Consider the following 14733-nt stretch of genomic DNA (forward strand, 5'->3'; position numbering starts at 1 on the left):
GTAGACCGTCCCCATCTCATGAATGTTCAGGAAAAGGTTGCCCGGCTGGCTATTATCTGTACCAGGGATCCTGCTTTGGGTAAGAGAACAGTCTTTTCACTGTAAAATGTGATTGCACGGACCTGAGAACCTGTTGGGACAAGCCTTGCATGGAGTTTGACTTCCCTCACGGTTCCCACGAGGCTACCCCTCCCAGGATGAGGGGCCCACGATCACCCTGGTTTCCACTCCCATTGGCCCCAGACTAGCAAGAGGGACGGGGATGACCACGGCTCTTTCTGGCAGTCATAGCGGGAATGACTAATCTCTCAACATTTATGTAAACATCCTTGAAGAGGAATTTCTGGATGCCGTCCTATTTAAGTTATGGTGTTTTATTTTCAATCACCACAAAATATTTTATAACAAGAGATATGTGATAATACAATTTTCTTTATTAAAAATAATTTACAGCATCAATAACATATACACAATTGTCATCAACTGAACTTTGCCTCCAATATATTTTTATACAATACTTAACATTATTGAACTTAAAACTGTTACACTGTTTTGTTGGCTTTAAATAATGGACAATGATTTCTAGTTACTTGAGATACATGGGTTCATAGTCATATATTATATGTAAAATTGATAGAAACATCGGCACTATCACACCTCAGGGGAAAAAGCCTAAGTCTGTCTGCTCCCCGCTTTATTCCTCCAAGTCAACATCCAGGATCTGAGCACCTTCTCCTAAACCTAAAGGCAAAGACAAGTGTCTTCTAACACAACGACAGAAAAACGTCAGTGCAATCGTGTCCCCTCCTCCTGTCACCCACCTTTGAGAAGGCGAACGCGCTCGCCACGGCCCCCGTATGCCGACGTCGGCACTGGACACACTCTTCCTGCGGAACCGGTAAGGCGATGCCCCGCCACGCGCTGAGCAGTCCGGCCACGGCGACTGTGATGCCCTCTCATTCAGAAACCGACGACCACTGTCGCCTCGGACACGTTCAGCTGTGACAACGCAACGTGGCGGCTGGACAGAAGGCCCCCTAGTCTGGTTGTCCAGGAGCAGCAACACCAGAAGGCAGGAAACGTGGCAACGGCAGGCGGCAGCGTCCTTCCAGATGAAAAAAGTGCTGCTCTTGCGAATACCTCTGGAGCCGTGCTCTGAATCACAGCACTCGTTTACTTCTCTCTCGTGCCTACTGTTCTTCCTTCCCACAATATTGTGCATCTTTTTAAACACCAAATGACCCAGACACAGTCAACAAAGGCGGTAAACCAATGAAAGCACGAGATGTCACCTCTGCACACGGAGCGCTTGGCCAGGGGCAGGAGCGCACGACGCACACTGGGGCGCACACCCAGACTCTCCTCTCCGACGCCGGCCACGCTCGCCAGGCTCCCTGCTCCGCTGTGTGGTCTGAGGTCTGCCTGTCCCGGTGCCCGACTAGGCAGAGGGGAAACGCAAAGGCTCCGCTCAGAGCGCCAACCGGCACCAGCACGGCCTCCTGGCCCGGCCGCTGGAGCCCCTGCCCATGGCCACGGATGACACAGACGTGTCCCCACGCAGACGGTCTGAAGCCGCCGCCTCCTCCAAGCACGCAACAGGGACGTTAACATTCGACTCGTCACTCCCCCCAATTCATGTTTTCATGTAAATTAAACACACGCACGGACAGATACACGGGCGAAACAACGTATCAAGAACACAGCATGAAAGTACCACAGAAAATAGTTTTGAAAAATTTAAATAAAGAAGGGAAATCGTTTTCTCAGACTCCAGTCCACGTGATTGTCTGAACACAGATCTGCAGACTATTTTCAGAAGACTGAGATTGTGTGAGTGCTTCTGTGCCCAGTTCTCAGCGGTCGGCACCTCCCACTCTGGTAGTTTTGGCTAAAATTCAGCGGAACACAGTCCTTCCTTCTGTGCGGGACGTGGGATGACCGAGCCGCAGCAAACCAACTGGGTCAGAGGAAGACCTCCACGTGAAAGAAAATCTCTACAATTAACCTTTTGCTAAGTTTAATTTCTTAATTTAAAAAAAGGCATAGAACTTTCTGGAATTAATTATCCAACCTTTTTCTTAAAAGTCACCAAACGTCTTGTTGACAGAATAGACGTGTGTGTGGAGAAAGTAGGATATCCAGACAGCAAAAATTTAAGTGTTTTATCCTGATAGCTTTGGTTAAAACAGAAACATAATTAATAGAATCATGCATCCCAGGTAAAATAAGCACTCAAAATGACGGAAAAACAATTTTTAAATAATTAAGAAATAACTAACATTTAAAAAAATGCTTAGAATTGAGCAGCAACCATATAATCTAGGGTGGATAATTTAAAAGTCTAGTGGAAATCATTTTAGCATTTAAGATTAAGTTCTCTTTAGCAACTACGAAAGTGTGGAATTTTGGTTAACAATACCTAAAATAATAGGTTACAGGAAGTAATGGTATCACATCAAGTGAGCAAAATGCTCGAATCCAATTGCTAGAATACCATCTGAGGCTGGCCAGTGGACACAGGAGCAAATTACCGAACACGGTGGGCTGTGTATGTTCACTGTTCAGACGTCGTGTAACCCAAGCCCCAGGTCGCGTGTGGAGGGGCCTGGGCCAGACGGGACACGAGGACTGTGTCTGGGGCAGCGTCGAGCCCCCGCAGTTAGACGGACACTAGGATGACCCCGGCTTATACTACAAACTCTGAATGCCAACCAAGTCCAGCTCAGGTCTGAAAGTCCATTTGTAAATGAGATTCCAACTTCCACAATTTTAGAGTCTAATCTGGCTTCTTACATTCCAACCTGCTAGTCTTAAACCAACAAACAGTAGTATACAGTTTTATGGGTGCGAAACCAAACAAACAACTTCAGGAAGATTATTCATGTAAGAATCTTCAACACAAGTTCAAATTCTGCCTTTATTTACAAAATGGTCTGTTAAAATACCCCGTACTTACAGGCCTCTCCCACAGCACACCTCACACGTTGATTTGAGCAATGTTAATAGCACCATTCGTAGATTATTTAAAATCAGAAAGATTTCATTTCAGTCACTATGTTGATTCGTAATCATTTACACCCCTGGTGAGATCGGTGAGCGCACGGGACCGTCTGCAGCTCCAGGGCGAGGCTCCCTGGATCCAGCACAAAAGGCGTTACTCGCAGTTACCAGTTCTCAAAGGGTATCCGTGTGGAGTAGATACTATGAGAATTTTCGTGCCACAAAGTTTAATAATCCTCCATGTTTGTACAACGTTACTTCCACGTCATTTTCAAACGAAGCAATCGCGCTGAATACTTTCCCAGTGTTTGTCTTTAAACAAACAGAAACATGTCATGTGAGTGGTAAAATCGTCCAAGTGTCCCCAGTGTTCAGACCATCTGTCTTCATACCCCACGACACCACCTGCCAGACTCCATGAAACCCTTCTCCTGCCGGAAAAAAGACCTGCCATATCTAACCACAGGCTTCAGAGCCAAGTAGAAAAATGGGTATTTTCATCCCTACTTCTTACAGGCTCCACACCCAGGGCAGAGCCCAATGCGGGGCTCGAGCTCATGGAACCTGCGCTGAGATCAAGGGTCGGACGCTTTACCGACCGAGCCGCCCAAACGCCCCTTTGTCCCCGTTTCTGAATGACAAGTCCCGTATCACCTAAGACGCTAAACCAAGTGCTGCAGACTCGGACTAGTTAGGGACGTTACACCCACTGCTCACATCCACTGTGTATTAACCATTCAGCATGCGTTACATCTGCCCCCTATCCCTGCGCTCCGCCCAGCGCCCGCTCCACTCTGCCTCCCGCCTTGGCCATGTGCCCAGCTGGATTCCAATCCCATGGGCACGGCAGCAACGGGCAGCCAGGCAAAGGCCACGGGCGCATGCTAGCGGGCGGCCGTGCGTCGTCTTGTTCTCTGGACTAGCTAGCGCTCTGTGTTTCCTCAGAGTCTCCGCTGCATTAAGTCAGGCGTCACAGGAAACAGCCACCTTAAACCACAATGTATGTTCACTAAGTCATGCTAGTGTGCAACTGACGATCATTTCTCTCCAGCTTCCACCTAGCTGGGTAAACAGCGTGCAATCGCATACTTGAGAATCGGAGAGGTACCTTTATAGTTAATGTAACTCCAGGAGACAGTTCTTCAGGAAACGCTAAAGAAAACGTTTCTCTGCCGGAGAGGCCCAGGGAATCTGCATTTTCTCCTGGAAGGAACTGAAGTGGAGCTATGCCAATTCCAATCAAATGATCTTTGTGAATTTTTTCGTAACTTTCAGCCAAAACAGCTTTCACACCCTGTAACAAATGTGCATTTTATTTCTTCCAATCAGCTCTTCAAAGTTGCTTTATTGGACCATTTTCAAGGGAAAAAATTCTACTTTTGGGTCCTTCTATAAAACTTGTTAACCTAATACCACACGCTAAAGGTCCGTGCTGTACAGATGATTTTTGTGTTTTCAGGCAGCTCCCTAACTTCTTCTAGCTGCCCCTGTGCCCTGCAGGGCTGAGTGGGCAGCACCGGTCAGGTAAGAGCACCCTGGGGGGGCGGCGGCCTGGCTCCGACGGGGCTCAGGAGGGTCTGTGATCCCGGCCGACCCACATATGTGCTCGGCAGCACTCTCCCTCGGCCTGCCACGTGAACACAGAAACAGAGAAGGGTGTCCCACAGTGACAGAGGAAATAGGAGACGTGGATTCTACAAATATTTAGAAGCTAAGTGACCCTGAGCAGACGCCCAATGACAGAAACCATCAAGTGAATGTAGAGTGACACCAGTAAGGTTTGAGTCCATTTGCAACAACAAAACCCTGTTCTCTGGAGAAAACAAGCCAGAGAGGCTCCAGACCCATGATTCTCAACTTTCCCTACTGTCCTCCTACAGAACCTTTCCCGGACCTTCTCCTCCAACCATATCTTCCCCCTGCTGCTTGCCCTAAAATTTTAATGCCACACACACAGACCGTGCATCTGTTTAAGTACTATGTGTTCATCTGTACTCCATTTACAAAGAGAGTGACCTGTTGTTACCACCCAGGAATCAATTCTCAGCCCTGTGAGTGCCATCGCCTGATAAGAATAGAACGGATGCCCTGGACCGAGGGGGCAATGGGCACGGGGAGGTGGGGGGGAGCATGCCATCGGAAACGCGCATTAAGTGCAGGTCTGCGTCCCTGGAAGTACTTGCAGACACCGCACATGGGGCTCTCCCAGTCCAACAGGCGGGTTACTGTCCGCTCATCTACATAAGGCCCATCAACGGACAAAACCCAGCCGACACCCCCAGCTTGGAAGCAGTGTTTCAAGGTCTAACTGAATAGACAGTTTAGGATCAAGTATGAGCAAAGCCTCCAACATAAAAAAACAAAGACAAAAATGTGAGAAAAAAGGGAACCTGTACCTGTAATTAATATTCACAACAGGGATAATTATTATCTCAGGAAGACGGGAGAATCTGGCTTATTCCTACAGCTCCTCTGAGTATTTACATTCTTGGGGGGGGGGGGGGACTAAGGACTCGAGGAGAATGGAGTGTGCACGATCACGACAGCTAGGAGGGTGGCTGACCGGCCACTCTGAGCATTTGTGAGCGAGCACCGGGCAGAGAGCAGGAGAGCACATGCCTGACGACCCTCTCCAGCAGCCCCACCCCTGACCACACTTCAGCAAGGATGCAGGGGCCAGACGTGCCTTCCCGACAGGCGGCCAGGCCCCATCACCTCCTACCCCTTGGCCCACCTCTGAGTCTGTTAACCCCAAAAGAGAAAGCTAAAGGCGGGGCGGGTGGGGCAAGTAAAACTCTCAGTGGGCACAGAGAATCAGCATTCCAGAGGGTCAGTTTAAGACAGGGGCCTCCTTTCCGTCCACCGTACTGACTTCTGCAAGTAAGACCGATGGAGATCTAATCTAATCCAGAGTATTAAAACGCAACTAGATCAGTACAAAATATTATATGTGATCTTACCAATAGGAGTTCCAAATAAGCAAAAAAATCCAAATGAGCACACTAAACTCTGACAGGATGTTACCGACAAAAGGGAGCATTTAAAACTCAATTTTAAGGAGATAAAATTGAAGTTATCGATACCAGCAGATATGGTCCTTTGGCAGCCCAGTCTCTGGAATTCCCAGAACCGTACTTCTTCCCTGCTAAGATGATCAGCGGGACCCCTTCCTTCTGGTACAGCTCTGCGGCCTCAGACACATCCAGCTGTGGGGAGAAGACAGACACGGCATCTCCAGCAGGAACCCGGACCCAGGCCGCGACGCCAACTGCTCTGGGCGCATCCTTACCGTCTGGCCTGACGGGAAATGGATTGTTTTGGGAGCTGGTTTTCCAAGGAACTTATTAAACAGCTTGATATTCGCGAACGTGCCTCTCGTCATCACAGCGTCGTTGCCTCTGCGGGCCCCGTAGGAGTTGAACTCACGAGGAGTAAGGCTGCGAGAAATCGTGAAGCCGGTTTCATTTCAGACGGAAAACCATCACACGTTACTGGACCATAAAACTTACTCAGAAACACCTTCTATAATGGAAAATTCTGAGCACGTACGAACGTGGAGAACACAGAACAGTGAATGCCCGACTGCCCGTTTCTTCTAGAATCACCCCCAGTAGGTGATTTTGAAGCAAACGCAGGTAACCTATTTCCAGTGCATACGTCTATGCTTCTCTAAAGCACCAGCCAAATCTGGAAGCACCGGTGGTCTGTATGGGTCCCCGCTGAGGACAGAGCCCCCAGGAAACCTCCCCCACGTCGGAACAGCATTAAGGGAGGAGTATCCAGCCCTTTCCAGAAATTCACATTGTGCCATCTGGCTTTCACCGAAACCCCACGCGACACGAGGATCCTCCTTAGATTTCTTAGTGCGAACACGAAGGTGCAGCGCAAGGCGACCTTGCCAGTGGGAGTTACGGCGGCAGCACCGTAACCTGGGGGGGGGAGGGTGCTCGCTGCTGCCTGGTCACAACACGCGTGACCTTTTAGGGACAAGAAACAACGGAGCATAAGCAACAACGAGCAACCAACGCGGATCAGTCTCTAATTCGGTCTTTTACGTAAAGGCAGTAAGTTTTCTAAACTTGTATGTCTAAGCTTCTTACTTCAGGACAGACGTGATGAGGAGTTTAAAGGACCCAAAAAAAATCCTGACTGATGAGAACTAAGAAACCTGTATTTATATGTTAGAATGCATACAGCAGTTACATATTTGAGAAAAGTAGGGACTTTTTGTGGTGGATGCTAGGTCACAATTATGACCAAGATAAAAATCACAACCAAAAAGATTGTTTCTCACCACCACAAATAAAAGCCGTGTGTGTCACAGATTCATTTTCAAGTTCTAGCAAACGGAACTGCTATTAGCAACTTCTACCAAAAGGTGTTTTAAATTCATACCAGACTAGTTAACCAGAAAAAAAATTCAAACACAAATTCCACAACAGCACCGATGAGACTGTGAGCGGAGCCAGGCGCATCATTACGCGTGCGACCACGCCACAGGGCACCGAAGCGACCGCGGTGAGAAGTCGTCGCCCGAACGCCCCGGCATCTAACTGCCGTCCTAACTCCGTCTCTGGTGTCCACACAGCTCTTGGTAACAGAGCAACTCCACATTATCAATCACGTAGAAACGAGATAAAATCTTTCTAGGCTTAGAGTTCTCTCTCCCACATCAGTGATGTTTACAAATTCTCTTCTATTATTCTTGTAAAAGTTCAGGCTCAATGGGCAGAAATTCGTCTTTTGATTGGCACGGATCGAGCCTAGCCTCACGCACACTCGCTTTACTGTCCACAAAACACACATTTAAACTCTGCACTCCAAAGACAGGAGAAACCATCAGGGTTCACTTGGAAGGTCAAAGCTGACTTTTCAATAAAGTCCTATTGGAAAAAAAAAAAAAAAGAAAAAGAAAAATCCTGTTTCCAATCAGTTGTTTATTTAGACTACCAAGGGCTCGATTTGAAATAGCAACTTCCACTTCTGAAGTCACAGGCACAAGCAGGTACACCAGGTACCCGGCTACTTGACGTCAGGTTCAGCGGAGATCAGGTTCCCTGCGCCGGCGGCCTGCACAGCCGAACCCCAAAGGACACGGGGTACGGGTGCCAACCCAGCACACCATCGAGAACCTGGGTAGAACTTCTCACTCCCAAAACTGAACACCCTTCTGTTGGCCAGAAACCTCACCGAGAACATATGTCAACTTAACCCCTATTCTGTAACACACGTACTACATCCTCTACTCCTACGAGTCAGCCAGAGAAGACCAAGTGCTGAGAACATCACAGGAAGAAAAACTATGCTTACGGTCCTGGACTGGTTTATCAAAATAAATCAGTGTAAGTGGCTCCAGGTGGTTCAAACTCATGCTGTTCAAGGGGTCAAATCTATTTACTGCGCAGGGAGCATGACCAGGAGGAGCCTCTGAATCCGGGAGGACGGGGACACGCGCACCCCGGGGCCGCGCACCTACCCTCTGTTTGTCAAGTACTTGGCCGCGGCGCTGCTCCTGGCGATGCTCCCCGCGGGCGATATGTGGTCTGTGGTGACCGAGTCCCCCAGATACAGGAGGACATGCGCATTTTCAATGGGCTGCAGGGCAACTGGCTCTTTGGTCTAAAAGGTAGAAACAGTGAAAGGCATTTACTCTTCGTGAGGTTTTTTAGTTCAATAACAACCTTGAAAATATCAAGGAGTGAAACCATACTTACAAGCTTATCAAAAAATGAAGGACATCTGATGTACGTGGACTTTAAGTCCCACGGAAACAACACAGAATCCGGTGCTTCTAGGGAATTCCAACGCTTGTTTCCCATCTGTGAATGTGAGTTCGGTTGATAAACAAAAAGAAAAGATAAAATGGAGTCAGAAGAAAGTGGCTTATGAATGTGTTCAAGGGAATTAAAAAGTCCTTACATTAGAAGGACCTAAAAAAAAGGCCTTCTTCATTGGGTAAGGAAGCTAAGATAGTGCCATTCTAGAACATGACATTTTTGGACATTTGCTCATCAAACTCCAGCACACTAGATTTTCATGAATATTCTGAAATTAAGTTTTAATATAAACTGAACATAAAAAACTTTAAAGAATCCAATAAAAGGGTTAAGGGTTTAGAAAGAGCGATCCATGTAGTTAAAGAAACCGTGCTGTGGGATGCGCTGCTCACCTCCAAGAGCACGGCTGAGAGAAAACCCTCTGCTGCTGTCAGGGTGCGTGTTCCCCACACGGTCACCCCACACGAAGTCTTGCCGTGGTTCTGCACGGCCACCACGACCCAGCGGTCCTGCGCCACGGCCACCTCGCACGTGGGACTGCTCCAACCTGCCGGCCCCACTCTGTGCGTCCTTCTTTTTAAATTTAGTTTTTCAAATTTTATTTTAAATAGACTCCACACTCAACGTGGGGCTTGAACTCATGACCGAGATGAAGACTCCCACATGCCACCGACTGCATGGGCTAGGCGCCCCTGCTTCTGTCCTTCCCGTCCAGCCCTCCCCCGCCATGTTCTCCACACGGACACAGAGCGGTCCTCCTGGGTTAGCAAGCCTCTGCGCACAACCTCGCGAAGGCTCCCGTCACCTCCTCCATGACTCCATCCACGTTAATCACGGCCTAAAACCTCCTCTGTCATCTCAGTCCCCGCGTCTCCCTAACACCAGTTCCCACCACGGCCCTCACTTTCTGTGCACCAGACACCCCGGCGCCCTCACCAAGGGTCCCTCTGTGAGGCCTTCACGCATTCGCTCTGCCTGGAAAGCCCTGCTCTTGGTCCAGATGTACGGAAACTTGGTCACCTCCCGCAGAACTGTGCTCGAGACACGTCCTGTTTCCGACCACTCTACGTACCTCTACTCCTCAGACTGTGGTCAGCGGGCTCTCTCGACCCTGCTCTGCGGCTCTCCACACCACCTACCGCTTTTTAACGTATCGTGTGATTTACCTCACAGTTCTGTTTACAGTTCCCTGCCTGCCTCTCCCCATGAGAATTTCGTGTTTTGTTCATGGATCTATTCCAAAACATCTAGAAGAGTGCCTGGCATGTAGTAGGGGCTCAATAAATATTTGTTCAGTGAATACCTCTGCAACCTCACTATCTATATTCTCAGTTTTGTTTTTAAAAAGTGTGAATATATGTATTGCTTGTAGGTGCACAAAACCTCTCTGGAAAGATGCGTGAGCAAGTGACGTGCCTGACGGCCCCTGAGGAGGCAACACAGGCAGGCAGGGGGCGGGAGGGAGACCATGCTTGCTCTTACTGCTTCTGAACGTTGAGCCATCATCTAATGGGAACAATAAACAAGGGCCGTTTCTATGAATTCTGCCCATATTCAGGATGCTTGCTACCCATTTCTAATAAGTAAATAAGACCGTTTTTTTTCCCTAAAGATTTTATTTATTTGAGGGAGACAGTGAGCGAGAGAGCACAGCTGGAGGAGGGGCAGAGGGAGAGGGAGAAGCAGACTCCCCACGGAGCAGGGAGCCCGATGCGGGGCTCAATCCCAGGACCCCGGGATCATGATCTGAGCCGAAGGCAGTCGCTTAACGACTCAGCCACCCAGGCACCCTAAGATCGGTTTTAATACTCTAAGCTCTTCTCCTAGATATTAGAGACTCCAAATACAAAACGATTATCACTTATTATAACCTGCATGTTCAAAATAATTTGATTAATTTTTATTAAATCCAGAAAGACCCACGAAATAAACACTGCCATTTATTAAACTACTTAAACAAGTGAGACTCTTACCTCCATTTTCTCTTTCAGTGCTTTAAACATGGACAGTACGACACGCTCTTCCTCCATCTGATGGACCTCCTCGCGGCTGGGCCAGATGTCCTGCAGGTAAATGCTCTTGCCAGTAGCATCGGTGCCTGGAGAGAGCATTGTAACATCAAAGTCAGTATAAAAGTAATTTCCTCCAGGGGCACCTGGGGGGGGCTCAGTCAGTGAAGTGTCTGCCTTCGGCTCAGGTGGTGATCCTGGGCTCCTGGGATTGAGCCCTGCGTCGGGCTCCCTGCTCAGCCCGCTTCTCCCTCTGCGTCTCTCCCCTGCTTGTGCTCGCTCTCTCCCCCCATCCAGATAAATAAAATCTTAAAAAAAAAAGTAATTCCCTCAAGGTGTTCACATCTTTTCAAAAACCTATCCCAGAAACCAAGTAAACCACTCAATACCAGACTGCCTCAGGCATAAGCAGCTAAAAAAACAAAGCACTTGTACACTTAATAGTCTTCATATGAATACAGACATGAATGACTGCATGACAAGATTTCCCGAAGTAATTCAAAGAGTGGACGGTCTAAGAAGCGTTTCAGAAACACAACAACTTCTGGAGCAAGAAGCGTGCGCAGCATGTCTGTGTAACAGAGGACCGATACCTAGAGGTTCCGTCTGGAAGTCTATGTTCACCGTGCCCGCTATGGCGTAGGCGACCACCAACGGGGGGGAGGCCAGGTAATTGGCACGAACACAGTCACAGAGACGACCTTCAAAATTTTTGTTTCCAGATAAGACTCCACAAGTAACCAAATCACCCTGAAAAAAAATATATACATAAATATATACTCGATTCAAGAGATGGTACAAATTCGGATAATCATACATATGCAATCTCAAATATTCTGTGTCTGAGGGCAAGATAACCAAAGAGCATACGGCCAATTATTGGACACAGAACTATCAAATCCTATGAATAAACTAATTCACTACACCATTAAGGGATTATTTCAAGGATCTAAAAATGATTCTTTTAATCATTTCAAGATTCACTCTTCCTAAGAGGTGTAAGGACCGCAGAAATATAAATACATCAACATATATTTTCTACCATTTAACACCACGATACATGGTTAAGAAAACCGCTTACCTGTTTGACTGCATTTAAAACTGCTTCTGACAAGGGTGCTGTGTTTCCCACACAGGTTGAACAGCCATAGCCAACTACTTCGAATCTGTATTGGGATAAATACACGTGACTGAGCGGAAGGTTGTAACGCCCGTAAGGCAAGGGCTGGCCGGGGCCCTCACTGTCCCCTGTGATGAGCCGCCTGAGCACACCCCCGACACGGACTAGCCCTCCTCAGGCTGCCCGTCTGACTGCCAGGCGTGCTGCCTGTCCTGAGCGCCGGACTCTGACGGAGCATCCCCGGGGGAGACGTGGCTGCCCAGATCCGACACCAAACCTGTGCGCTGCACACGACAGCTCCCCACAGACAGCTCGTGGGGCTGGAAGATGACCGCTCAACACCGCCCAGGGTTAACCCGGCGGGGACGGTGAAGCCAAGGCCTCGGACCGACGGGGCCCGGCAGCTGGGAACGCCAGTGCCAGCAGATCTCTTAATTCTCGACCCGCCACAAACCCAGAGAAAGCCCCTGACAGAAATCCCACGACAGTATAGCTAAGGAATTACAGGCATAACTCTCAAAGTTACTTGCAGCCACTCTTCTAAAAGCAAAGTTTTCTTAATTTGCCAGTCTTGCAAAGGAATTGATTTTTCTAAGGTAACAGGCTCCAAAACACACAGCCGGCACCGATTATTTCTTCTGAGTCCATGAGAAACGGGAAAGTTAGTTTCTCCAAAGTTCGGGGACAACTTAACCCATGCTTGACAAACCCAGTAACCTCACAAAAGGTCAATTAAGACAACTTGGTCCATTGATGATGCAGCCTGTCACATTTTGCTCTTTCTGAAAACTGACCTCCCTGATCAGAAACCACGCACCCCTGGAGCCGTTGCTGAGCTGCATCTGTCTTTACATCCGCCCGCTAGAGGCCGTGCGGGCCCTGCCCCTCCAATCTGCCCAGTCCACGACCGTGGAGGGCTGGGCCTCACACTGCGACGGAGGGGAAAGGCAACAAGTACAACAAAGCCCATGTTTCCCATCTTGTCCCTGCACGTGAAAGGCTCTGACAGGGGCTTCCCTCCCTGCGGAATCCCAACGTCCACGTCAACAGCAGTGACCCGCACTTACCCGAGCTGACTGAGATACGGTAACACGCCACTGGAACTGAGGTAATGGGTCACCATCCCACTGCCTGGAGATAAACTTGTTCTTATGTATGGCTTAACCTGCAGACCAGCGTCCACGGCCTTCTTCGCCAGAAGACCTGCACCGTGAACAGTGACGCAGGCCAGGTCAATCTCCAATTCGTGCAAGGGTCGAAGTCCAAATGCATGAATTTACAGTCATTATTTTGTCCATTTTACACTATTGATGTGTTTCATTTAAAACACACACAAGATTATACTGATATATAGCCTTTACCTTGTAAATTCAGGTACAGCCCGATGTCATGGCATCACACACACACGCGGAAAACAAGGACACGTAACAACATTATGTACACGCACAGTACGTACCACGACCCTTTCAGATGCCATCACGACAGCAATTCCACACTTACTACACATGACGTTACACTACCAATGAATGGCGTTCACCAACAACCCCTGCCAATAACCTCTTACTTCCTTATATTCTCAGTGGACGCGAGTGCACGGCTGTGCTCAACCATCAAGAGATTCGCTGACTGATACACTTCTAGATTAACAGAAGCAGCTAACAACCGAAGACTAACAGACGTGTAAGTTGTAGTAAAAAAAATTTACCTTCTGTGTAATGAAAACAAAATTAATAACACAAACTGAGGCTCCTTAAGACCCAATTAAAATCTCGAGAAGTGTCTCAATATTAAACACAGACACCAGTATCCACGCATAACCTAAGACACAGGGTGAGCGTGGCACAAGACGACACAGGCACTCGGGAAAGGGAAGGGACGGCCGTAAGGGACAGCCTACCTGCGGCCAACATGACGGACGGATTGCAGTTGTTGGTGCAGCTGGTGACCGCGGCCATGACCACAGACCCGTGAGACAGCTGGTACTCACTTCCTCCGTAATGAATAGAGACGTTCTCCTTCTGCTTCTCGGCCGCAATCTGGAAGCCTTTAAATCCCACCTACACAAACGTGCACACAAATACAAATATTCCGGGTATGTCTAGACAAACAAACTTGCAGTTCTGACCACGCGTGAAAGGTGCTGAAGGCCGCGACACTCAGTCGTTGGACGTCGGCTGGAGTAGGAGCCTGAACGCTCCCGACACAAGTCTGGTGGTGTTCCTAACTCCCCGGGATGCGGATCCTACCGACCGCAGTTCTCAACAGACGGGACAGTCACGGCCCTGTTCTGGGGGGGTGTGCAGAGCGCACGGGCGGGGCTGGCTGCGAGCCGGCAGCTCTGTGCTCATCACGCTACGTTACTCCTGCACAACACGACGACACACGGCACAAAGCAAGCTCTGGGAAGAGCACCAGGTGCTCCCAACAGAAAGGGTTCAGGTTGTAGCTGGGATTCTCAGCAAGTACAGACCCGGAAAATCAAGAGGTCACGGCTGTTCAGTTACATCCACTAGACGTTACGGGCTGAGCACACAGTGCCGACTTCGACAACAGTGCTCTCCGCCACGACGTGAGAGCCGCGACCACGGGCAGCGCCTGAGCGCCTGAGATTAGGCGGCTGTGACTACAGATTGACGTCTGATCCTCACAGCGGCCTGGGGACAGCGCCAGATGACTAGCTTCCGACAGGACGGGGCCAACAGGGCCTCTGGCGTGTGCCTCACACGCAAGAATGCAGCAGCTGCCTGAGTCTGAGGCCCGTGCTGGCCCTCCACCACCCGGCACGAGAAGTACTTGGCCCTCCGCCACCCAGCACGAGAAGTACTTG

At 49.0% G+C, this 14733-nt stretch overlaps 1 protein-coding gene across 1 annotated transcript in view; it reads right to left on the reverse strand.

Moving 5' to 3' along the window:
* Positions 1 to 355: 355 nt before the first annotated feature.
* The window catches only part of IREB2 (iron responsive element binding protein 2), a 44950-nt gene continuing 30572 nt past the window's right edge, over positions 356 to 14733 (reverse strand). The window contains exons 12-22 of the mRNA XM_032391922.1: positions 13804 to 13963; positions 12974 to 13109; positions 11868 to 11952; positions 11380 to 11536; positions 10751 to 10875; positions 8715 to 8819; positions 8477 to 8619; positions 6290 to 6437; positions 6084 to 6206; positions 4109 to 4294; positions 356 to 3312 (exon numbers count right to left, since the gene is read on the reverse strand). Coding sequence (XP_032247813.1) covers positions 3202 to 3312; positions 4109 to 4294; positions 6084 to 6206; positions 6290 to 6437; positions 8477 to 8619; positions 8715 to 8819; positions 10751 to 10875; positions 11380 to 11536; positions 11868 to 11952; positions 12974 to 13109; positions 13804 to 13963 — 1479 coding nt within the window. The 3' untranslated portion in view covers positions 356 to 3201. The remainder of the gene's footprint in view (positions 3313 to 4108; positions 4295 to 6083; positions 6207 to 6289; positions 6438 to 8476; positions 8620 to 8714; positions 8820 to 10750; positions 10876 to 11379; positions 11537 to 11867; positions 11953 to 12973; positions 13110 to 13803; positions 13964 to 14733) is intronic.

The sequence above is a fragment of the Phoca vitulina genome, unplaced genomic scaffold, assembly GCF_004348235.1.
Source record: "Phoca vitulina isolate PV1807 unplaced genomic scaffold, GSC_HSeal_1.0 scaffold65, whole genome shotgun sequence".
Lineage (NCBI taxonomy): Eukaryota > Metazoa > Chordata > Mammalia > Carnivora > Phocidae > Phoca > Phoca vitulina.